Genomic DNA, 27,312 nt, shown 5'->3' on the forward strand with positions numbered 1-27,312 from the left:
CAGTGTTCGATTGATGAACTAAAGACATCGACAATCAGTAATCGTAAATTTCGCTACAGTGAACAGTGCGGTGGACTAAAACATTGTCGATACATATACTACGATGATTTAAGTTATTGTTCAAAGTTTGAGACACCTTGCTGTCGTGAACTGTGCCCCGTGGCCAGATCAAATCTATTGTTTGACGCTAACTTTAACGCAGTAATGCATATTTATAAACAATGCAAAATAATTAACCATCATATATTTTATATATATATATTTTTTATGTATATTTTTTTCAATGTATCTTTTTAATCAAAACAAAAATGAAAAATAAGCAAGTTCTTTATAATTATTTTGTTTTTGTATCATTGACGTGCTCCTTGCACGCTCCAAGCTTGTTGCATTTATACACGTACAGAAATTAAAAAATAACACGCAAGTTAGTACATACACATTTATTAATTATACAAAATATGTTGCACACTCATTGTTTCAAAATTTTTTTACACAAAAAAAATCAATGTTTTAAAATATCTTTTTCATCAATCCACGAATCAAACTCAGGTCCATGGAAGAGCCAACGAAATAAAGCCTTACCCTTCTTATGCCGTAACACTTTTTCAACAAGAAAAGTATCTGGAAACCCAGTTTTTTGTATTTCTTCCTGGTAAAATGTGCCTGAAATGTTTTTACCATTCAGGTCTTCCAGGATATACGTTCGAGTATACGTATTGTTTATTCTATAAATACGAAATAATTCTCCAGTCCAATTCCCTTTGTAGGGACGACGAAATATTCCTCGATTTCTTGATGTGCGCACAACGTCGCCGACATTCGCCTTTTTCGTACTAGGATCCAGTTGCTTGACTTTGGAGTACACAGTTCGTTGTAGAATGCACTGTAGAAATGTATTCACTCACAATTTTCAACAAGATATCCAACCACTTGTAATTTCCATTCGTTGTAAAGTTTTTATACAGTTTATTCTTGTTTGTACTAATTACACCTTCGGCAATAGATGCCTTTATGCCACTAAACATAGAGTAGTGATTTATGTTGTAATTTTTCATCAATGCCTTTACAAGCATTAAAATATTCTTTCCCGACGTCCGTCTGTAATAATAAGGCCTTACGTTTTTGTTTCAAAATATCCTCCATCGCATTCGTAACATCAGCTGCAGTCTTACGTTTCAAGGGCCTAGTCCAAATGTATTTCGAATAAGTGTTGACGTCGTCCGGGCCTGCGGCCCCTTTGAGCCCGATATGACACCGCCCAACCACCGTCTCTATTCAAATCTCCCGCTTGTGCGTGCGTGCGTGCGTGTGTTTCCAGCCCGGCAAGAGGGCGCTTAGATGCAGTGCGCCGCACCCCTAAGTATGCTAATTAATATTGTAACCCTTTTTCTTTCATTATTTTGCCCCAGTGTCTTGTTGCAGTTTAATCATGTGTTTCTTCAATTTAAATATTACATTAATTATAAAACTATAGACGTTGCCCGGGCGGACCCGAATAGGCACGGACTTGGACGAGGGTAGGAATGTTTTATATAAATTCTCAATAACGACGTAAACATTAATGTATTTTAAATTGCCAGTAATTTTTATATATTTATTAATGTAATCTATTATTTACTTAACTTTCGCCGGGGCACGGAATCGCAGAATGTTGTAACGGTAATTGTGTTCGGCGCGAAGGGCGCCATGTTGCCACCTGCAAACCATGATCTCATCCCAGTCGTTCTCTCCCGCCAGCCGAGGGCGGTCGTGTCGCTGCCTTGAGGCGACCACGTGCGTGGTCAGCCTCCTCACTTAAAAGCCGATTCGTGCCTCGGGCGCTTTCTCAGTTGTACCATTGAAGGAACGTGTACGGAAATAAATCGTGAGTACAGTAAACTAATTAACTGTGTTACGTGTCTTTGTGTTCGGGGGACCACGTGGGACCCCAACCTGGTCAGCGGCGTGTGGGACGCCCTGAGAACCCACTGCGTATTAGAAGCGTGCCCGACGCTGAGAGCAGGCTTAGGTAGGGTAGAGAGCAGCGCGTTTCATATCTAGAAGGCCAAATATCTCGCCACACACGGGCCACGTAACGCCCTGGGTTAGAGTCTCTCGCCGGGTCCACGTGCCCACTCACGTGGTGGCGCCCACTATTTAGTACCGACAGTTTCTCCATAACACCGTACGCCCTCAGTGTCAATAACCTATAGCCCTTGTTCACATGCGAATATTCAATCATCTCGATCAAATCAGACTGCCAATTGTCGTCCAATCCTTTGATTTTGATTTTTCGATGTGGATAATTAGGTATTGCGGGTTTATGCAACTCGCTCGCAATGGCAAACTTTGACATGATCACTATTCAATACATACCGCTTCCCGTAATTCTTCTGTAATGGATACAATTTCATTTGTGTGCGAATAGTTTCCCGCGTTCTGCGAAGCCATCAAAAGTCTAAGTCTCGTAACCAACTCGTTCGGTTCGTCATAATATACATAGTCCAATTGTCTACCAGTATCGAGTTTACGTAGCCCGGCCCCCACTATTTCCGAAAAAAGACTGGCTATAATTGGATACTTTTCATGCTCATAGTTCTTGAATGTTCGAGAGCTCGGATCGTTGTTTACGAAAACTACATGTGTGGCCTTTAGTAGTTTATGATATTTACGCAAGTCCTTCTCAGAATACGGTCGTGGCTTTTTGCGAAACAATTCGCACAGTCCGCGAGTTAGTTTAATAATGTCTTTACCGCGCTGTATTTTATCGGTAGGCAAGAAATGTACTTCCTTCGAACCAAGGACCCATTTATTCCTGCGTTTACGCACACCATAAGTCGTGTCGCTTGTTCCAGATGCATAAGAGGCTAGGTATTCGTTCGCTAGCGGCCCGAGTTCGGGTCCTGTGTCACGTACTTTCTTCCTGAGAAATCGGCTATGCTGTACGTCTTTCGCTGTACAAACCGCGCTAGAAGTAGTGTCGTTTTCAAGACTACTCTTACGTTTCACCACGGGCATAAGACTGTAGCTCTTCCTCCTTAATTTTTATTTTAACAGGTTTTACCTCTTCGTCCCTCCTGCATATCAAACTATCCAACAATGTAAGACACTGGACATTGTCAAGAAAGTGTGTCACATTGTCATTACTCACAGTTACACATACGACGAGGCTGGAGTGACGAGACTAAGATGCTGGCTCTGCAAAATGCTGGAGTGGCACCTAGATGATGTCTGCGGCACGGCGCTCAGGATCTAGGCTGCTGCTGCTGTTGCTGCTGCTGCCTGCACGCATCTCGTCGCTTCTTGCACCATGACCTCATGTGAGGAGTGTCGGGGACGCTGGAGCTTCCTCTGTCGCACTCGGTGCACGGCAAACAATCTTGAATGTCTACATCTAGCTGCAGGAACATCGGTAGGAACTTGTACACGTATCTTATCTCGTGAAGGGCGTAGACCAGGAGAAACTCTTTAGGTAAGTACTGAGCTGTGGATCTTTAAGGTTTCACAATGTTATTAGAAATGAACAGAAACAAGGTGTGATTCCGTCTGAATATAATTACGTCACATTTATTAAAGGAAAATTTATAACAGATATTAAAAAATTATAAACATACAATATCAATTACGTACTTATACAAATCTCAGGTTTATAGAAAAAAAAATATGGGTCGACCCAAAATTAAATTATAAAAAGGTTTCATAAAAAAGAAATACATAAACCCATAATAAAATACAAATATGTTAAAAAACATTCCCAGTATAGATTATTAAAGTCCAGAAATGATGTTTGTCTGAAGAACTTCGTCTGATGGCGTAACTTAAGAAAGTTCAGAAAAAGGTTAAAAGATACATTAGCGCCGGAGGTCGGGGCTTCGATTCCTGGAGTTCACTCGGGAACATGTTGCGAGGGCGCCTGAGTGTTGTTGAGGAAGGGTGGTGAAAATACCAATTCGGCGTCCCAATCTCGGACCCTGTCTGCGAACAGTCCGAATCAGAACTGATCAGAACTAGAACACAGACAGTATAAACTGGGCAGAGAATGCCAGCAAAAGTTATGGGGAGGTTGGGACTGCGGATCGTCACTCACCAGACAGGGAAGTCGGCTTCTGTTTTCCGATGCATCGCCAGCCAGGAACTGGATCCCGAGAATACGCGGCCTTGCGCGGAAGTTTCTACCATTTCAAAAAGAAATTATTTAAAAGAAAACTAACTATTACTTTTTGTACTATGCAGACGGACTAAACTATTTAAAAAAGATTACAGGGATAGCATCCCTTATTTAAGTGACTACATCGTCGGTTGCGGCCGGATGGAAGTCTTGCAGTGCGTTGATCCGTCGATAATCACAAACGATCCGTCTGGAGTCGCGACGCGAAGTGTCACGCGAAGAACCGCGTCTCGTGATTAAAAGTAAATGTTCAATCAAAAGTGGGGGGAGGAGACTGGGATGTCCGGACCGAAAGGTTCCGAAGATCCCCCTAGTGGGCATCATAAAAAACTCTGACTTTGATGTCTCGAAGTTGGTAGCACTCGCCGACTTTAGCGCCACCTGTTGAGGGGTGTCTGAAATAAAAAAGAATCGACTCGCCCAAGACGTCTGCTACAACAAGGGAATAAAGGGGCAGTCAGGTGCAGCCCTCTGGCGGCCTAACGGGGAAGTTGGCTGGGAGGTTAGCGAATTTGCCGCTAGATATCGTGGGGGGGCAGCTCCACGGGCTCGCCACAAGGGAAGAAGTTACTAAGTCCGCGGCTAGATGTTGTGTGCGGTCCATCTTTGCACACATATTTTTTTTTTTTGCTAGTCGTCCTTGGAGACTGTCACTGCCTGCTGAGGTTTATGACTGGTCATTGGTCTTAGGCGAATTCTTAGAACTGAGAGGGGAAGGGGGTGGACAAAAGCACAACGACGCTGGGAACGAGCGTCCATTATGTGACTCTCGGGGAGTGAACCTAAGACGTATGCGTGACGGTAAAGGCTACGGTCAGCATGTCTCTAAGAAATGGTAACAACTCGTCCAGAGCTGTTGTATGCAGTTTTAGTCATGAAATGAAGTAATACATATTACAGAGCTGGGACGTGCCTACAGGCGAGGGAAATGATAAACGGGCTGCCGACAAAGTATTAGATTTTCAAAAGATCCGATAGGTCTCTGGGAAAGATGCTTCGGTCTACTGGCACAAAGTTTAACTAAGGAGAGTACACCAGCCTAACAAAGAGTAAATCACCTAAAGTAACCCAATTATAAAAAAAAAAATTTTCCAAAAAATAATTTTCCAAAAAATAATTTTAAAATTATAGTAAAATTTAAAAAGAAAAACGTGTCGAAATACCAAATTTCCGGCACAGTACGACAACTCCGTCTCCTTATTCAGTGCCACAAGCGTGCGCACTTTACCCTATGCTAAGATGGCTGACAAGATCTTTGCTCCGCTCGCACAACACGTAAACATCGTCTTTTCTTCAGGCTGAGAGCTATTGCAAAACAGGTTTCCCGGGTCCGGCAGCCGGCATTTATACGCTAAAAAAAAAAAATTAGGGGTGAAGGGGGTAGGGGTGGGAATGGGGGGGGGGAGGGGGAGAGAGAGAGAGAGAGAGAGAGAGAGAGAGAGAGAGAGAGAGAGAGAGAGGAGAGAGAGAGAGAGAGAGAGAGAGAGAGAGAGAGAGAGAGAGAGAGAAAGAGAGAGAAAGAGAAAGAGAGAGAGAGAGAGAGAGAGAGAGAGAGAAAAGAGTGAGAGAGAAAGAGAGAGAGAGAGAGAGAGAAGAGAGAGAAAGAGAGAGAAAGAGAGAGAGAGAGAGAGAGAGAGAGAGAGAGAGAGAAAGAGAGAGAGAGAGAGAGAGAGAGAGAGGAAAGAGAGAGAGAGAGAGAGAGAGAGAGAGAGAGAGAGAGAGAGAGAGAGAGAGAGCAGTGACGTCACACCTGTAAGGGGCGAGGTGGAAGCCTCACTGGAAGTAAGTCCTGCTCCCACTCATTCCTTTTCTCAAAAGTCGTTCTTTTCCTCTTTGAAGTGTATGCCCGCTCTTGACAGCAGTGAGCCTAAGCGTGTTCTTGAATTTTTTCATGAGGCTGAGCGCCTCATTAAGCTGAACCTGGTTCCTTCTGAGGCGTTTATGAAGGCGCTCTTAACTAAGTGTTCTGGTATATTTGTGAATAGGCTAACTGAGGCTATTGTGCAAAAGTCGGATTTTCACACATTTAAGTTATCCGTGCTGAAGGGAGTTTGCCCCCCCCGGGTGTTGGACGCCTGCAAGAGAGACTTAGTCTTTCGCTTTCAGCGCCCTGATGAGTCGGTGACTCAGTACATTGATTCGGTACTTTCGTACGCGGATGTGTTGGAACTTGATACCCCCGAGGCGGAATTAGTTCAGCTCGTCTTAGGTAACTTTGCCCCTCGTGTTCTCAGTCTTGCTAGCATGTTAACTCCTCCTTCCACCCTTGATTCTTTACGAGCCTGGGGCAGTGAAATAGAGGCCCGTTTGTTAGCCGTCTCTAATTATGAGACGGAATTTCCATCGCGTCGTGACACTGATAGTAAGTGGCAACCTCGCGACTGTAAGTGCGAGGTTCGCCCATTACCCACATTTCGCTCAGAGGCAAATGATAAGGCATGTCATTCTTATCGCCCCTCAAATCCTAGTCGGGGTGCATTCCGGCAACGCATTCAGTCACACAACACTGAACGCATTAGCGCGCCGGCAGCGGGCGCATTCTCCTCGCCTCGTGTAAGTGCTCCCGCCCACCTTGCTGCCGCCTCCGCTCTTAAAGCCACAGGTCATGTACAGTGCGATCAAAGAAATGTACGCACTCGCTGTGCAAACTGTTGCATTTTTGGACATATTTCTAAAGACTGCGGTCAGCCATTCATACCGCACAATGACCGGAAATGTTTTTCCTGTAAGGGAACAGGGCATTACCGGGCTAAGTGTCCGGGAAACTCCGTCTGACGGGACGTAAGAGAGGTCGTTTCTGTCGGTTTGTTAAAAAATCCTCTGTGCCAGTCTATTTGCATTTTCTTCCAATTCATATTCAGGAGCATTCTTTTCCGGCTCTAGTTGACACTGGCGCCACCCATTCAGTTATTAGCGAAGGTTTTTTGCAGAATTTAATTAAAATGTTTCCTACTATTGCTTTACATGTATATTGCAATGATCCAGTTAATATTTGTGTTGCAAATGGTGAATGCATTCGATCTAACAAGTCAGTCACTTTACATTTAAAGATTAAACATTTTTCCTGGAACTGGAAATTCGCTGTCATTTCTGATTTACACCCTGAATTTATTTTGGGTTTAGATTTTTTGGGTAAGACTAAAGCAGTTTTAAATTTTGGTCTTCATGAGCTTTCTTTTGGATTCGCACCTACTGTCAAAATCCCTTTAACTTTCGACTCTTCTAAGCCTGTCATTTTTGAATGTCGTGATAGTAACGACTCTCTACAGAAGCAAGCCGTTGCCAACCTCGTGCATAGATTTTCCGATGTCATTTCTCCTAAAATCGGACGCTGCGACATCTTGCCCTACAAGTTTTACTTGAAGGATGAAACTCCGGTTCGCAGTAAATATCACAAGGTTTCCCCTCCTAAACTTCAGGCCATGCATGATATCGTAGATAAGCTCTTGTCTGCTGGCGTAATTTCTCCTTCCACTTCTGATTTTAGCACTCCCACCTTCCTAGTGCGTAAGAAGGATGGGGTTAATTGGCGAATGGTTCACAACTACATTCCCTTGAATCGTAAAATAGCCATGGAGGATGTTTATCCCCTCCCTACTGTAGAAAGTGCCTTGCAGCACTTAGGCAAGGCCAAGGTGTTTTCAATTATTGATTTAAATCAAAGCTTCCATCAATGCCTCCTGGATCCTTCTTGTCGTAAATATACCGCCTTTTCCACCCCGTTTGGCCATTTTGAATTTAATCGCATACCCATGGGGGTTAATTTTGGCAGTCAGGCCATGAGTCGTGTTTTGGACCATGTACTAAAGGACCTTAAGTATAAATTTGTGTTTAATTATGTCGATGATATTATTGTGTATAGCGATACTCTTGACGATCATATTGCCCACTTAACAGAAGTTCTTACTCGTTTACGAGCTGCTCATCTGACTGTTAACCCTAATAAGGTCATTTTGGCAAAGACGTCAGTAAAATTCCTTGGCTATGTCATTTCTCAGGGAACCCTCCTCATGGATCCAGATAAAATTGCACCCATTGTACAGTTTCCTAAGCCTATCAACATTAAGGGAGTTCAGCGTTTTTTAGGCATGCTGGGTTACTTTTCCAGATTTATTCATAATTTTGCTTCTCTAAGTGCTCCTTTAAATCACCTTCGAAAAAAGAATGTAGCTTTTGAGTGGGGTCCTGAACAAGAAAAATCTTTCCAGGCCTTGAAGACTTGTATGGCCTCTCCTCCAGTTCTTATTTTACCCGATTTCAGTAGACGCTTCGCAGTTCAGGTTGACGCCTCTTCTATCGCCCTTGGAGCAGTTTTAGGTCATTTGGAAGAGGGTAAGATCAGACCCATCGCCTTTGCAAGCCGTTCTCTTTCGGAATCCGAGCAGCGCCTGGGTGTGTACGAGAAGGAGGCCCTTGGGTGCCTCTTTGCTCTTGAAAAATTCGAAAATTATTTGGATGCTAACGAGTTTGACCTATTTACCGACAACCAAGCCCTTAGTTGGCTATTTAACCACCCACACCAGCTGGGTAAGTTGGGTCGCTGGATCCTTCGGTTGTCGCGGTTCCGATTTTCCATTCATCACATCCCAGGTAGAGAAAACATTATTGCTGATTCTCTTTCCCGTATGTTTTGTACTGATGAGTTTGAGCCTATTGATGAGGACTATTCTGAGAGAACTGAATTCCTCTCTGTTTGTAAAATTTTTCCAGAGTCATACTTAAATATTAGAGAATGTCAGAGCAATGACCCTTTTTGCCAGGAGATTCGTAGAGATCTTCATCACAAAAGGCCTGTGCCTTATATTGAAGAACAGGGTTTACTTTACTTTACTGGAACTTCAGGTAGAGCTCGCAAGGCAGTCGTTCCAGCCACCTTAAGGGCCATGGTATTGGCTTATTTTCATTCTTCACTTCTCGGTGGCCATTTGGGTATTGAGAAAACCCAGCGCAGGATTTCCGCACATTTATTCTGGCCCGAGCTACTGAGCGATGTTCGTAGCTATGTTCGCTCTTGTGTAGACTGTCAAGTATCAAAGCCCCCTCACAACTCCAAGGTAGGGCTCTATGCCGCCGATCCTCCTGTTGCTCCTTGGCACGCTTTACATATCGACATATTTGGGCCTCTTACCTGGTCCAAAAAGGGAAATATCTGTTTACTAGTGGTTCTGGACATTTTTTCGAAATTTGTCATTCTCCTTCCTCTCAAAAACATGAAGGCTGCTACGATCGTTAGGGTTCTTAGAGAACAGGTGTTTAAATTATTTGGTCCCCCTTGTATCATGGTTTCTGACAATGCTCCTTATTTCAGATCTTCTGTTTACTGTGATTTTCTTTTTGAATGGGCTGTGAAACCCATCTATAGCTCTGCTTACTTTCCTCAGGGTAACATGGTCGAACGAGTAAATAAGGTTTTGAAGAGTATCCTTATATCCTTCTATCGTTCTGACCAAACTCTTTGGGATTCCGATTTGGATTATATTAACGTGGGTTTGAACTCTGCTACTCATTCCTCCTCTGGATTTCCTCCCTCTCTTCCCTTCCTTGGGCGTGAGCTCACTCATCCCTTACTTAACCAGTGGGGCCTTCCCCCTCTCGACTCCGCCCTCGATGCCTCGGGCCTTGACAGTGTGCTCGACTCGGTAGCTTGCAATTTACGTAAGGCCCGTCAGGCTGTCGCTGAATCTTATAACAAATCCAGATCCCCTCATGGTTACAAAGTCGGAGACCTTGTTCTCTGTCGCAGCTTCACCCGAGGGTGAAGCCTCCCTTCTTTGGCCAGTAAATTAAATGTGAAACTTTTGCCTCCCTATGAAGGACCTTATAGTGTGCATAGGATTTTGGCCGCTAATACCTTGTTACTTAAGTCATGTAAGTTTAAACATAAGTTTAAGAAGGCTCATGTGAGTCAAGTCAAGGCCTTTGTGAGTTAAAGTATTTTTGCTATTGTTACTTGAGAGTGTTTATTAAGCTTGCGTTTAGATAACTGTTTTATTATTAAGTTTCAGTGTTGTTTGTTTGTTGTGTTTGCTGTTGCGGCTCTCCCTTTTTTTTCCCTTTTTAGTTTGGCGCGCCATCCTCTTCTCCCCTGCCCTCGCTCTGCTGGCCCCGCATCTCTACGATCTTCGCCAGCCTGCTTCTTCGCCTCGAGGAGAGACGTCTTTTCGGGGCGTCGTCGTCGTCTTCGCCTCCCCCCGCCGGGACGTGTCCCCCTGAGAGCAATCTTCGCTTCGACATCTTGCCTGATGGCATGGCTCCTTCGCGGCGCCCGGATGCAGGCCCCCTGTTGAGGTGCCCTGTTGAGCGCCGGCAGTCTCCAGTTTGAACGCCTTCGCGCTCCTGTGAGTGCTCGGATGCTCCAGAGCCCATCAGAGGTGATCCCTCATCTACGATGATTGCCGCTCTGGATTGCCTGCCTCGGCACTTCGGTCTACGGCGGGTTCCGCTGGAGTCCCACCTAGGCCTGGGTGGTTGAGACTCGCGGATTCCCTGCACCAAGCGACACTGATGGCGTCTTCTGCCCCGCTTCTGGACTCGTCAACGTTTCGGCTCGAGCTGCGAGCCGCTAAAGATTTCTTCATGCTGGCGTTCCAGCATCCATGTTTTTGCAGCTTGCGTGGCTTCGCATTGTTCTTCGACTTCGTGATCTTATGCTCTCAGGGTAGGGCCACTTAAGGGGGGGGGGTTGCAGCAGTTGCCGCCTCCCGGGCTAGCAGAGCGCTCCCTTCCCCTCCATCCTTTCCCCCTCTCCACCTTGCCCCAGCCTTCCCCTCCGCACTTCCCCTCCTTTCCCGAGGCTTCCCGTCTTCCCTTCTCCTCGTTTCTCGAACCTTCCCCTCCGCCGCTTTTCTCTATTGTTCTCGAAAGACAGTTCGCCTGTATATAAGGCCGCGAGTTTGCTTAGGCCGGCACTGTCTTCAGTCACTCTCGCTCGTAGGCAGTCCGCTGGGAGGAGGCCGCGCTACTTATGCTCATGGTTGATTAGTTATGTTAGAAGCTTCGCTTTAAATCCACTATAGATCTCTGCCTTGTAATTTCCGCGTGCATTTGCTCAAGTTTAACTTCTTTCTTACGAGCCTTCTGCTCTTGATTGAGTGGTCTAGATGGGTCTTGTACCTAATTTTGTTGGATGTTTCATTTATCACCGACCTTAATTTACATGAGTGTTTGCTTGATTATTTGTTTTGCGCATTGGGCTTCCTCCCTGTCGTAATTTTTTTGTTTTAATGTCTTTTAGCTGGGGTTCGCGATTCCCATTTAAATTTGCCATGAAAGCTTATGTTGCAAGTAAACTTAATGCATAATTTAAAGCCTTAATATTTATATTTAATTGTTTGATAACGAATTTGCTCTGCGTGAGACTTGTATATGACTTTTGTCTGCCTGTTAAGGTCTTTTAAATGTACATTAATTAAGAGAACTTTCCTTATGCGCAGTACTTATATACGTGTTACGTCAGGCGCTTTTTAATTGCACAAACTGTTCATGATGCTTTCTTTTCAAGCATTTGTTTATACTCATGTTTGTAAAAACCACAACGATTAATGGGTGTGGCCTGCACATTTGTTATATCTATTTGTACCTTAATATATTATCATTTTTGTTTAATGAATAAAATATATTTTTTTCTACTTTCATTTTTTTTCTAATATAACAACATTTTTACAACTGCTGTTGTATCATACTGGAATGGTACACCATTGGTTCCCACTTAACCAGTTGAAGTTACATCGATCCCACTTACACCCAGCTTCAGATTTATAATACAATATTATGGACGTTGTGATATTTAATAAAAATAATCATCCATAGGCCATTGTTGTATCCATCGGTAACAAATAATTGAAAAACAATGGATTCAAAAATTATAATTCAAAATTTTTCAATACTAGCAGACCCCTACTTCATAGTGTAAGTCTACTTACATATGTTAAAAATTTTTTTTATAGATTTTTAATAGACAACTGAAAATATATGTGTACTATTCATATTTTTTCTTTAATTTTCTTAGATGTAGAGCAATTACTATTGTTTTTAAATACTGGTGTTTTAACTACTATGAGGATGTTTGTTTTTTGTTTCACAAAAAAAATAACACTTTTCCTGTACAGAAAAAGTTTAGAACATGAAGAAGATGAAGATGACAATGACTATAATGAGCTGTGATACTTAGGTATTTCCACAGATGAAGATAAAGACTGTTGCTGTTTTTCGACAAACTAGTGCAATTAACTTAATGGGTTTTGGATGGTACTGCGCAATTGACTTCAATCCAAGATGGCATCGTTTCCATGGTTCTTCCTTGCATCAAACTGAGTTACAGGCGGTTCTCTAGCATCTTTAAAAACATATTTTTTTTTGTAAATTTGCAATCACATGCAATGCTAATCATTTATTCACTTCTACGTATTAATTTTTTTGCCATTCTATTTCAAATTCAATGCAGGATTTAAGCTAATTTAAGTTAAACTTTATTTATATATAGGTTATATTAACAGAGAGAGAATTAAAATTAAATTTCAAAAACATATCAAAAGTATAAAACAACATAAGAACCAGTGCAGAACTACTAATTTTGTTTAAACTAGTTGTTAGCTTAGTGATTGTACTGCAATCTTAATGCCAAAAGTTTATTCAGATAAAAACTCAACAAGATGTGATGGCTATGGCTTTTTGATGAAAGTAATAACATTTGTCTATGTAACTTTGGGAAACCTATATTACAGTTTGTGTCACATCAGAGATGTCTATAAAGTTCTCCTTAACACACCAGTCACAAAAATAAAAGAAATAACGTAACTGATTCTAATTATGTAATTCATTAATTTTCAAATTTGCCGTACTAATTACACCAAATTTTGCCTAAAAATAAGTCACTATCTTTGAGGTTTTTTAAAAAAAATTATTTGGAGGATGAAAAGTCAAAACAGCTTCTGTTTATTCCTGAAGTTCCTGGGTATCCAAATGTAAGTTTTAAAAAAACCTGACAAATTTCTTATGACAAGATATGTAGTTACAGAGGCCAAAATGAAGGCTCACAAAAGTGTATAGAAATTAGCATTTGTTCTAATATGGAAAAACGTAGGACACTAAAAAACAAAAACATCGGTTGTCTGTAAAGTTGGTTTACGGACGATAGTTTAATGTGACGTCATAATAAAACATTAATGAAATGATTGCATACTTTTATGAATAAATTGAATCATTTTTATTGAATTATCACTATTTTGTATGGATACAAAGAAGGAGTGAAATGAAATATACAATTTAATTGATAAATTTACTTTTATTTGCACTCATTAATTCAAATATGTTTATTACTTTAACGAACAGATTATTTTAACTATAACTTTTATACATATTTGCTATTTAACTTCTTCCAATCTGTGTTATTCTGTTAAGGATAGGACAATGATAGGAAAAGTAGGAAACGAATGGGAATGTTTCAAGTTTAATTTTATTTATTTATTTATTAATGTTGTAACATGCCCACCAACAGCCGAGGGCTTTAGCGGTGGGCATGACACATATATTCAAGGACAACATATAAACTATAAACAATACAAACAAAATACAAACAAACAAAAAAGTTTAAAATATACCTATTAAGGATAAATATTAAAATATAAAACACATAAAAGAAATACAAAACATATACATCATAATAAAATTACTAATTGCTGACATTGTAATAAATTTGATAAGAAAATAACACATATTATAGGCGTATGTAAAAAATAATTACATTATATGACTACACTTTTACAGATTGAGGTTATCAATTTTATTGAAATTAGAAATGAATCTAAAAATTATATCATTCATTTTATGGTATGTATATAGGGTAGATGTTAAACGGCTGTTAAATTGGGGAATTCTAATGCCAGTATTATCAAGAATGAACTTACAATTAAATTTTGAACCGTAACAGTTTTTAATAAATACATAATCCAGATAGATACGGCATTCAGAAAGAGATTCTATTGTATGTGCCTTGAAAATGTCAAATCGATGGTTGTTCCTCTCAGTGTTGTTGACTTATTAACATCTGATGCGCATTCAAGATTGTACATATCATTCATGAATTTGAGGAATGTTTTATCATTTTTCATGTTTGTGTTGAAGTCGCCACAAAGAAGAATTGGTACATTGGTATCCACTCGCATGATCGAATGCACATACTGGCTGTTGTGCACATACGGAAAAAGTGCTTGTGCAGCAATACACTGATGTTTTAGACACTTGCTCCAGGATGAATATACACTGCACAAAGTACAATTTTAAACGTAATGTAATTTCAACCAAGCACACGTCGCCCGTGTTTTTGATGAGACGAGTTGTGTCCGACAATTCAACGTGGAGAACTTTGGCCGTGGATGTCGATGATAATTTTCGTTAAATTGCTACTCTACCAGCTGCATTTGTATCAGAATCCGATCGATTATTCTGCCGGGTTACACACTCATAATTATTGATTGAAACTGGATCACAATTGTCACGCAGCCACGTTTCAGTCAACACCAAATAATCAGACCTTGGTATCACTGTATCCGTTTCAATATCCGCTGAGTGAGCAGACAAACTCTTAGAATTAAGGTTTGTCACTTTAGTTTGTCCAGCGTTGTTACCGTCATCACAGAATGTTACTGTTTTCTCAGTTATTGTTTGAAGTGCGTGTCCACGGAGTCGAATGTATTCGGTGCGGATATCACGCGTAGTCTGCGAGTCGTTTCCATCCCGTCCGTGTTTGAAGATGAAAGGAGCATCATTGTCTGTGATGATGTGCAAGCCGTCTATATTCGTTACCCGACTCAGCGCCACATACACCAACTGTTGCAGTTGCTTCGGAGAGTATTTATAAACAATGACAGTAAACGTCCCACCTTGTGACTTATGAATGGTAATAGCACAAGCAGGAACGCCAGGAAATTGTTTTCGTTTGCATTTCACAGTTTTTGTCAGTTTAATATTCACTACTTTCTTATACACTGGCACCCAGTTGGGAGACAGAGTGTTTGGCTTGCTTTGAACGTGAGGTCAACATTTAATTTTGGCACTAGCACCTGTTGTTGCTTCCTCAAACTCAAACCATAGAGTAATGATTTCTTCTCTAGATGCCGGCAAAGTTGTACTGGTTGATGGTCCTACTTCTGCAGAATGGTCATCCACATTTGATTGCTGACGTTCGATATGGCGCAAGGCACCAATAGCTCCGTTTACCAACCTATCAGCGACATCTATGTTAGAAGTTATCATGTAGGGAAACCCTACAGCTAATGGCAAGAGGTACGGCAATCCATCGGTCTCTGCTACCATCATCTTGTGAAGTATACCTGTTTACCTCGGCACTGTGTCTTCTCTTGCTCAGTCGAATAACCAAGCATATGATCATGTGCCAGACAGCTGTATGCGTTAGTGTTTGCGCTTCGGTTGTAGGAATAAACTTCATTATTACTATAATACAGCCGGACAGCATTAGGCACGTTTTCCTTGCACCAACCTGAGTTTTATGTCTGGACTCAATAAGTGTGATCATATCGATACTTAGTTTAAGTCTGTCTCCAATTTTGGTCAGAATCGTTGAAAACTGCTCATCAGTTTGTCGCACAACACGAACCAGCGGAAAGTAGTCAATGCTGTGCCACAGAATTGGTCCTCCAAGTTGGTTGATCGGCATGCTGTAACATGGAGTGCTCGTACCAGTGGTAGCTGTCTGAAATTGCCGCATAGTATTACGTGGATGCCTCCGAATGGTTTGTCGTATATGCCGGTAATCTGCTGCAGTCAGTAGTTGATTTTTTGAAGAATGGCTGAACTTAACATGCTGATCTCGTTGACGAAAACAGCTTTGACGCCAATGAACATGTTTCTGTAGGCTTGCAAATACTCTGTGGATAAGAGTTTTGTCACGCGAGAAGTTGAGAGATGAAACGCTGAATGCACTGTAGTGCCACCAAGAGATACAGCAGCTTTACCTGAGCTGGCACAGGTAATGTAGGCGTTGTTCATCGAGTTGTGCTCCTGAGTGTAGCAGTTGTACATCTCCATAAGGCACTTTAATGTGTAAGTTTTTCCACAGCCCGCGGGACGTGTGAAGAAAATTTGTAGCACTTCAGAAATGTCATCTCCACAACCATGCAATTGATGTACGACCTCAAGGATGATCTCCCGTTGTTACAGATTGGTAATTCGTACAACCTCCAATACAGGTGAAAGTATGTTTTTTGTATATCTGGTTGGGTACCCGCCAGTAGGCCTAGAATAATTTGGCCTAAAATTAGGCTAAATATTTTTAGGCCATATGACTTTATGCCAAACCATATTAGGTCAAATGACTTTAGGTCAAATATCTTTAGGTCAAATATCTTTATGCCAAATGACTTTAGGCAAAATAATTTTAGGTCAAATGACTTCAAGCCAAACAAATTTATGTCAAATGGCTTTAGGCCAAATACATTTAGGCCAAACATATTTAGGCCAAATAATTTTAGGCCAAATAAGTTTCTGAAAATTATTTTAGGTCAAATGATTTTAGGCCAAACAATTTTTGGTCATTTGGTAGAAAGTAACTTTTTTTCTGGCAATAGGAAGTGCTTGCACATTTAGCTCTCTCTCTCTCTCTCTCTCTATCTATCTAACACACTCTACGAACATTCAACATGGCTAGAAAACTTAAAATAAGTTTAGCAGATTAAACACTGATGAACTTTTCTGTTCGCAAGTTTTTTGTTTGCTTGTTATTTACATATTGCTTCTCTGGCGGTTATTTTAATAAGCGAATTTAGTGAATGATTATTTAATTTTCAAGTTAATTTGTTTAATAAATACCCCGTCCCTGGAAAAGTCCAATAATATGTGCACCACATGTTTTATGTGAGTGTCTTGTCATACTGTCCTTATCACAATTGTGTGGTTCAAGTTAAGTGAACAAGAACAAATAAATTAATAACATGAGTAAGACTTGTTTAACTATATTTTACTTAGGTGATAGGTAAATTTCCCTAATAAAGAACTAAAAGTATCAGTATCAATATCCAGTACCTAACTGAATACATAAAACCAACTGTAAACATAACATCAATAAATAACACGGAAACTATATTTGGTCTACCATCTGGCGATCTCGGGTTCGGTCCAGCGGGTGATCCTGTCAAGTTTAGTAGCGTATCAACTAGATGGCGCTGCAGAGCATCAACTTCTATCTTACACTGGCAGAACCATATCTACCGGGTACTGCTAATTAGCTATAAAATGCTCCAATCAGGCTTTAAAGCAGAGAAATTTGATTGCCACACAAAAATGACTTGCTGCAAATTTTTTTTGTAGATATCAAAAACATTTTCCAATACAAAGTCAGTAATTGTACTCCAACTTACTTTTTCCAAGTGAGATGCACCAACTTGTAAAAAAAAAAAAAAACACTCATCCAGTATTTTTTTGTGTATTTCAATTTTTCATCATACTGAGTGCATGCACTATTTGCTTAACTCTAAAAATTATTTAACACTTAAATGGTAACCAGTTGTGACATGGAGAACAAACTGGCGCTACTTTCTAAGTGTCACATAGGTTTCATCAGTAGCGGTTGTTAAAAGGCATGTTGCAATTATCAACTGTAGGGCACAGGAAATATATCTTGTTACTTTATATCGGTAATCCAAATGTTCTGTTGTGCACACACTGTAACAGTGATAATTGGAAGAATGAAAGACAACAGATAAGCATAATAAGTCTTATCTAAATGACAGTAAAATAATTAACTGCAAACATTACCAGCTATAATTTAACCCAAAGCATCTCGAAAATAATTTCTTTTAGATTTATTGGAAATGTATTTTATGCACGCACTAGTAATTTCACATTAATTTTTGTTTTCTTGTAACCAAAACAATAATAATCTATATAAACACAGTGTAGGATAGTACTTAAAAATAACAAAGAATTTGTGCAAACAAATGGCCTTCCAAAAACTGACTCAACTGTTTGCTAAATAAATTGCTTTTTGTTTAATTTATTGTTTAGTATAATTATAGTAGTTTACATATATTCTTTAATTCAAAACATAATGCTATGAGTCTCATTTATAAATACTATTTTCCATCATCTCTACCAATATGCTATCACTTACATTTTTTTTTTTTTTTTTTTTTTTACAAATGCAAAACAAGTTTTATATTAGTGAGAAAATTTGCAATTTACAGCTATAATAATCTTGTGAACTGCAATTCTGTGTGCATTTTAGACATTTTTGTATGTCTAAATAAAGGGTTGTAAATTATTGCTCTATAAACGCTACAGCTCAACATGTAGCATAGCTGGAAGTAACTAAAACATTCTACCATTTGCTAGAAGTACCTACCTGTTAAAAGATCAGAGTTAATTATTCTAAAAACAGTTTTAGGCTAAATACCTTCAAGCTAAATTATTTATGCCAAACGACTTTAGAGGAAATAATTTTAGGTCAAATGACTTTAGGCCAAATACATTTAGGTCAAATGACTTTAGGCCAAATAATTTTTGGTCAAATAAGTGTCACAAAATTATTTTAGGCCAAGTGACTATGTCAAAGAATTTTAGGTCAAATGACTTTAGGCCAAATAACTTTATGCCAAATGAATTTAGTAAAACTATTTTAGGTCAAATGACTTTAGGCCAAACAAATTTATGTCAAATGGTTTTAGGCTAAATATGTTTAGGCCAAATGTATTTAGGCCAAATAATTATAGGGCTAATGACTTTAGGTAAAAAAAGTTTAGGCCAAGTGAATGTTCTGAAACAGTTTTAGGCCAAATAAATTAGGCCAAACAACGCGCTCCCATCTGGTTGGCGTAGATAGAATTGCTTGGCACATCACCTCGAGCAACGGAACTTAATGTTTCCACGAGATTGATGGTTCTTGGCATATTTTCCGACACTGTCTCATGTGGGTCGTCGTTCAGCCACAATAAAATATGAACGTGTGGACTTCCACGATGCTGAAACTCAATACGAAGGAAGTAATCTTTAACGGAGTACTTGCCGAACGGATTGTATAACTGTTTGGATTTCAGAATTTCCATTTCGTGTTCCAGGTAGATTGTGGCTGTTGTACTTTAATTCAATCTGAAGAAGTACCTGGTTGTACAGTGGTTTGTGCTGGTTCTGCTGCTTAAGATTGACGTTGGAGTCATTCCATGTGAAATCATCGAATTTTAAAATTAATAGTTGCTCGACCATTTTAAAAAAAATTTAAATTTTTACACAAGAAAGACTTATCAGTAAATAGCTCAAAACTATTTTTATTTAATTTTTATCTGCCACCATTTTGAATCAGGGCTCGATTATCTTCGCTACTGTGTGCAAAAATGCCTCATAGAGGCTTTCTTAAAAGTTTATTGTTGGCCTTCACTAAAAGATAGAAGTTTCTTGTCTTTACTGATAAAAAGAGAACATTATAGGCTTACATAAAATGTATAAAAATATATTAAAAACATTTGGAAAACATAAGAAAAATTACCTTGAAATATGCCAAAATATTGAACGTTTTCAACAATTTTCATGACCTTTTAAGGTGACTTGGGGTTGGAACCAAAAGACCAAGTTTTCTGTGAAATAACTATGGCTAGAGTACTTTCCAGCTGTGTTGAGTTAAAGTAAAGGTTTTAAGCCCTTCCTGCTTTTTTTTTAGCATCAAAATTTCAAAATTTGCTAATTTCAAGGTCAAATATCTTTAAAGGGGGACCGGATAAAATATTTCTGTTCATGCCAAAAAATACATCTATTAGTGATTATCAAAATGTGCAAGTTTCATTTTGTGGTTCAAACTGGTTTAAAACTTAGAGTTATTTGAAACATGTGTTAAATTGCTATACATGTAAGTACTTATAATTCAACAGTTGTTCATGTTTTCATATTATTTTTAAAAATGTCTTTGTCATTAAAATTAAATAACACTTATACATTATATGTACAAAAAGGTTTAGTAAAGAAACTCACAATAACATTCTTTACACAGTTTGACATTCACTTGTACACTTTAGATACCCACGTCTGTGTAAGGAGACATGAATTTGCATGTTCTAACAAGCAAGGCTAGTTTAATCATCCGCCTGGCAAGTTGCAACATGTCTACAGACAGTGCCAACTAGTTCAGTCTTGTGTGCGTTCTCAAAGAATGAAGATGTGTTTCTGTTTTTTTTTTATCCTAAGCAGCTACGTATGTTTTTTTGTTTGTTATTTGCAGTTGTGTGAAGTTCTGCAGTGAAGTAGCTTTCTTGAATGTCAATTAGGTTTTCTTACTGTTTTCTAAATACATAGGTACTTTTAAAATGAATATATAACAACAATATTACAAGAAACATGAAGTGCTCTGTGGGAACGGTTACAGTCCTATGGAAAGTCAGAATTAAAGACTGCATCACAATTAAACGAATCACAATGTTACCTTCTCAGAAAAAGAGCCATAAAAAAGTTATCAAAAAACAGTTGAGGGAAATAACCCTAGCGTTGTCTGAAAGATGGCCCACACTGATTCCTGGTAAATCCGTTTGTTGCTCTTGCCATAAAAAACTCTTAACACCTTCAAGTAGTGATTATGAGAACTTTGATGTTGGAAATAGTGTCCATGAAGAACCATTCCTTTCACCTGAAATTGTCGTGGAATCTATTAATGACGCAGGCTCTGTTTTAGGAGTTTCGCCTACTAAAATAATGAAACTTAGTGCTGAAAAGAAACACCTAGAAGTAAAGCGAACTGTAAGCAAATTTTCTGGTGCGATTCAGAAAAAATTAAGTGACACTTTTAACATCAACTGTGAATTTCAAGATAAGAAAGAAGAATTAAAACTGAAAATTGTTGATACTGCCACAAAAGACTTACATCTTGTTGAAGATCTAAAGTGAAGAATATTGACCAGTACATCCAACAATGAGAAGATACAAGTTATAAGTGTAGTACCAAAGAGCTGGTCAATAAAAAAAACTACACAAGAGTTAGGTGTGAGTGAATACCTAGTTAGAAAAACCCACAAAATAGTTCAGGAACATGGTGTCATTCCACAGCTTACATCTAAGAAATCAGGGAAAAAATTGTCCAAAGAAACTAGAGAGTTGGCTGTTGAATTTTATGAAAGTGATGAAGTTAGCAGAAAGTGTCCTGGAATGAAGGATACTAAATCAGTTCGTCTTGAAAATGGAAAGAAAGAAATAAAGCAAAAACGTTTAATCCTATGCAAATTAAAAGAACTATACGGAAAGTTTAAAGAAGAACATCCATCAGGAAAGATGGGATTTTCAACATTCTATTCTCTACGCCCCAAGTGGTGCATTCTGGCTGGAGCGAGTGGCACTCATTCTGTTTGTGTGTGTTCAATTCACCAAAATTTCAAACTAATGACAATAGCAGCTAAAATAGATGACTGGAAGATCCTTCTTGAAAAAATTGTGTGTGATCTGAACAGTGAAGACTGTATGTTTCGGGAATGTGCAAAGTGTCCCGGAATAGCATCCTTGAATTTAGATGAAACATTGAACTGATACTGTGATGAAGATGATGATATAACAGATCAGCAGTGGATGATGAGTGAACATTGCAGTCTTGTTACTATTTTTGAAACATATGCTGAATTCAAAGAAACATTTGCTAGTAAACTAATGGTGTTGAAAAAACATCATTTTATCTCACATAGTCAATCACAGTTTTTGAAAAGACAGAAAGAAAATCTTAAAAGTGATGAATGTGTAGTGATTGGTGATTTCCCTGAAAACTTCACATTTATCATACAAGATGAGATCCAGAGTTATCACTGGATCAACTCTCAGGCCACACTTCATACCTTCTGTGTGTACTTCAGAGATGAGACCAGGAATTTATGTATTCAACACCTTTGTGTTATAAAGTGACTGTATGAATCATAATACATCGGCTGTGTACACATTCCAAACAAAATTGATACCATTCATTAAGTCCTTTGTTCACAATTGAATAAAGTTGTTTATTTCTCAGATGGAGCAGGAGGTCAGTACAAGAAAAGGTTCAATTTTACTAACCTGTGCAAACATAAAGAGGACTTTGGAGTTGATGCTGAGTGGCATTTTTTTGCAACAAGTCACGGCAAGGGACCTTGTGATAGGGTAGGTGGGACCGTAAAGCGACTTGTGGCTAAGGCAAGTCTACAATGACCGGTAGAAGGCCACATTACAACAAAATCAGCATGTTCAATTTTTGCGTGGAAAACATTAAAGGAATCGACTTTGTCTTTGTAGAGGAAAGTGAAATTCGAAAGGTAGAGCTTCGTTTAAAAGGTCGGTTTGATGAAGCTAAAAGAATTGTAAGTACTAGAAACCATCATTGTTATGTATCAAAGGATAGGTCTACAATACAAGTCAGCACCATTTCAGCATCATTTGTCAGAAACCATCAAGAATATACTATTGATGGAACTCCTGTAGTTTTTCATGTCAGTGACATATCAGTGAAGGACAATATTGTGTGTGTTTATGACAACAGATGGTACATTGGTAAAGTTTGTGAGGTTTCAAAGGAAAAAAATGATATCAAGGTGGTATTCTACAAACCAGGTGATCCATCAACAAGCTTCAGTTTAACAAGCGATGAAGTCTCATGGGTGGAGATGAAAAATGTTTTGGATGTCCTCCACCTACAGAGTTCACAACTATTGACAGGAAGAACATTTAACATTACAGAAGAGAAAAACACTGATCTCTCACTGAAACTAGAAGCCCACTTTCACAAATAAAACTTCGGCATCAAAACTGTACCAAGTGAACTTTAAACTGTGTAAAGAATGTTATTGTGAGTTTTTTAACTAAGCCTTTTTGTACATATTATGTTAAAAGCTTAATTTAATTTTAATGACAGACCTTTATTAAAATAATATGAAAAAATGAACAACTGTTGAATTATATGTACTTACGTGTATAGCAATTTAACACATGTTTCAAATAACTCTAACTTTTAAACCAGTTTGAACCATAAAATAAAACTTGCACATTTTGATAATCACTAATAAATGTATTTTTTGGCATGAACAGAAAAATTTTATCCGGTCCCCCTTTTAAGATATTTGACCTTGAAATTAGCAAATTTTGAAATTTTGATGATAAAAAAAAGCAGGAAGGGCTTAAAACCTTTACTTTAACTCAACACAGCTGGAAAGTACTCTAGCCGTAGTTATTTCACAGAAAACTTGGTCTTTTGGTTCCAACCCCAAGTCACCTTAAAAGGTCATGAAAATTGCTGAAAATGTTCAATATTTTGGCATACTTCAAGGTCATTTTTCTTATGTTTTCCAAATGTATTTAATATATTTTTATACATTTTATACTTTTATTACTTTTTATCAGTAAAGACAAGAAACTTCTATCTTTTAGTCAAGGCCAACAATAAACTTTTAACAAAACCTCTACGAGGCCATATTTTTGCACGCAGTAGCAAAGATAATCGAGCCCTGATTCAAAATGGTGGCAGATAAAAATTAAATAAAAATAGTTTATTGGGTAAAAATATTAAAAATTTCTAAAATGGTCAAACAACCACGCCTTGGTGAATTCACACGGAATGACACGTTGTTGGTTTGTGAGCTGTCGTTGAGTACTATTTTGGAAATCGTTTGACCTATCTGCTGAAAGTGAAGAGGATGCAGTAACCGATTCTAATGAACCACTGGCAAGAGCCAAGTAAGCTTTGCGTAGCCTATAGTTGCGTTTTCTTTCGGTCTCTATCATCCTCGTAGCTGTCGACTGTTCAGGAGTTCTGGATGCTGCAATGCGCTGTCTGTACTCACGTTGTCTCTGTGCACTTGATTTTGGAGCAGCGATTGTTGGTGGCTCAGCGAATTGCGTTGCAGACGTTGATGCGGCAGCATCTTGCGTCTCAACGGGTGCATTACTCCTCGAAGGTAGCGGCAGATCCGTGAGATCCATAGGCTCGTCAGGTACTTCAATTTGATCTGAAGAAGTAACTGGTTGTACAGTGGTTTGTGCTGGTTCTGCTGCTAAAGATTGACGTAGTTGGTTTGTGAGCTGTCGTTGAGTACTATTTTGGACATCGTTTGACCTTCCTGCTGAACGAGAAGAGGATGCAGTAGTCGATTCTAATGAACCACTGGCAAGATCGATGTAAGCTTTGCGTAGTCTATAGTTGCGTTTTCTTTCAGTATCTGATATCCTCGTAGCTGTCGATGGTGCAGGAGTTCTGGATGCTGCAATGCGCTGTCTGTACTCACGTTGTCTCTGTGCACTTGATTTTGGAGCAGCCATTGTTGGTGGCTCAGCGAATGGCGTTGCAGACGTTGTTGCGGCAGCATCTTGCGTCTCAACGGGTGCATTACTCCTCGAAGGTAGCGGCAGATCCGTGAGATCTATAGGCTTGTCAGGTACTTCAATTCGATCTGAAGAAGTACCTGGTATTACAGTGGTTTGTGCTGGTTCTGCTGCTAAAGATTGACGTTGTTGGTTTGTGAGCTGTTGTTGAGTACCAGTTTGGACATAGTTTAACCTTCCTGCTGAAAGAGAAGAGGGTGCAGTAGTCGATTCTAATGAACCACTGGCAAGAGCCAAGTAAGCTTTGCGTAGCCTGTAGTTGCGTTTTCTTTCGGCCTCTGATATCCTCGTAGCTGTCGACTGTTCAGGAGTTCTGGATGCTGCAATGCGCTGTCTGTACTCACGTTGTCTCTGTGCACTTGATTTTGGGGCAGAGATTGTTGGTGGCTTAGCAAATGGCATTGCAGACGTGAATGCGGCAGCGTCTTGCGCCTTCGTGAGTACATTACTCCATAAAGGTAGTGGCAGATCCGTGAGATCCATAGGCTTGTCAGGTACTTCAATTTGATCTGAAGAAGTACTCCCGTTTATCAGCCATTGGGTAATTGTAGGCGGTTCTGCAAAGAAAATGTTGATAATTTATTTTTAAAATTTTTAAAAAATATTAAAAAATTATTTTAATAAAGATAATGTACTTCTTAAGACATTGTTAAACTAAATTCAATAACTTGTAATTAATTTTGAAAACTGGAGTTTAGCTATAAAGTTTAAATATAATTATGAACAAGTTTTCATATAAATAAACTACAATCAAATATCTATCATCAATTATATGAATCAAAATAATTTTTTAGTCAATTGTAACATAACCTATTATTACTGCACTCGCAGACAGATGCTCCTTTTTTAATAATAAAAGAATAAATACTTGAAATTATACTAGTAATCAGATTTTTTAAATGCAGGAATAATTAACCTTTATTGCCGAAATTGTTGTAATAAGCAATGAAAAACACATTAACTTTTCACTTCACTTTATTAACAGTCGACGAAACAGTTCACGTGTAGATGTAAGTTGTGTTATTTAAAAAATATTTTAAAATTATTTTAATTAAGATAATGTACTTCTTAAGACATTGTTAGTCAAAATTCAATAGCTTGTAATTAATTTTAAAAACTAGCATTTAGCTATAAAGTTTAAATATAATTATGAACAAGTTTTCATATGAATAAATTGTAATCTATCTATCACCAATTATATGAATCACCATAATTTTTTAGTCAATTGTAACATAACCTTTAATAATAAAAGAATAAATACTTTAAATTATACTAAAATGCAAGAATTAACCTTTATTGCCGAAATTGTTGTTGTAATAAGCAATGATTCACGTGTAGATGTAAGTTGTGTGCTGCCGCTGTCTTTCTTCTCCTCGGACACATAGGCCAATCGAGTGGAAGAGAGATAGATGCGGCGCAAGCTTACAATGAGCGTAACGGGACAATGAGCATAACGGAACAATGAGTGTAACGGGACAATGAGCATAATGGAACAATGAGCGTAACGGGACAATGAGTCATCCTTTTTCGTGCATGCAGCCGGCATTCATTAATTTATTAGACGTCACGTCAAAAAAACTTAAATTCAATATAAGTGTAAACAGTTGGACATTTTTTTGAAATTTACCCTGAATACACATTATCTTAAAAAAATTTAAATTATGAGTAAAAGTCTACAAATGTTTTTGTGCCAAAATGATTTTAACCCAGGCCAAGAGCAATAGCTTGACGTCGACCAGGCTGCGCACTCCCAAGTCCTATGTGCCTCGCCCTGCTCCCAACAATGCCCTCTGTAGCCCTGGCATAATTAAAACCTCCCGCCAACGTGTGAATGTGCTAGTACGCCCAGCACATGTGCCATGTAACCCAAATGCTAATTACTTAACTGCCATAATTCGCTTCTTTTCATTCCCATCCCCAAGTGTATGTGTTTTCAGGCTATCTAATAAAGGATGGAGCAGCACTATGCACAAACCCTTTCGGAACGCACCCTCATTCGGGCGGTTTATATTTGAATTCAAGTACTAAATAAATAACTAATTACATAATATTAATACAGGATGAAATTAGTATTACGAACTTGAAGGGTTTTGCAACGTTACTTTGTTTCTTCACGTAATAGTAAATGACCTAACGGTAATTCCGCTATTCCCTGTCGCCATGACACCCTGGTCGCTTCCCGCAGTAGGAAGCAACCACCGCACCTCGAGAACTTCACAGTTTGTATTTTCTGATACATTAGCATTCCCTGTACTTAGTTAATATTTTTAATTTGTCTTTATCCTCTGGACCTACTCCAGGTGGCAGACTGCTTCACATAATAATTCAAGAATGAACATTTAAAACGTAACTACGAGACTTAACTTCTAAACCACGTCACGTGTCCTGGTCCACACCTAAACCGGATGAACTGTCACTGGGAGTTTTTACAGTATTGTTACGCATCAAGGTATCGTTAATCGTTCTCTCGTGTGGCAATCTGGGTGAATAAAAAACAACTCAACAGCAAATGCGAGTACTTTCGTCTACCAACCACGAGTGCCCCAGTACAGGGACAGAGGCATGTGGGACGCCTGGAGAGCTCGTGACGACCACAGCCGCTCGGAGCAGGCTGATACGGTAGAATTGGGATCAGGAAGAGGAATCGAGCCTAGCGCCCACACGAGCCACGTCACGACCCAGGGACATAGTCGCACATAAGGTCCGCGCACCCATACAAGTGGTGGTGCCCAAATCCACGACCAGCGATACGTTTAAATAACTATGCATACTTTCCCCAGACATCAAGCTTATTCATACAGCTGAAGAACAGCTGAGAGTTAAACAACACAAAAACCACTAAACAG

The 27,312-nt window shown here is 39.2% G+C and overlaps 1 protein-coding gene across 15 annotated transcripts in view; it reads right to left on the reverse strand.

Moving 5' to 3' along the window:
- LOC134538481 (gastrula zinc finger protein XlCGF57.1-like) overlaps nt 1–27,312 on the reverse strand; it is a 145,702-nt gene that overhangs the window by 38,195 nt on the left and 80,195 nt on the right. For 9 of the 15 annotated variants that reach the window (XM_063379826.1, XM_063379824.1, XM_063379823.1 and 6 more), the window contains one exon: nt 23,929–25,023. The exons of 5 other annotated variants lie outside the window; for them this stretch is intronic. In XM_063379826.1, the coding sequence (XP_063235896.1) occupies nt 23,929–25,023 (1,095 nt within the window). Of the gene's footprint in view, nt 1–17,569; nt 25,024–27,312 lie in introns of those variants that run through there. One more of the 15 variants, XM_063379819.1, reaches the window with a different exon arrangement.

Source organism: Bacillus rossius, chromosome 13 (assembly GCF_032445375.1).
Source record: "Bacillus rossius redtenbacheri isolate Brsri chromosome 13, Brsri_v3, whole genome shotgun sequence".
In the NCBI taxonomy this organism is placed as follows: Eukaryota; Metazoa; Arthropoda; class Insecta; order Phasmatodea; family Bacillidae; genus Bacillus; species Bacillus rossius.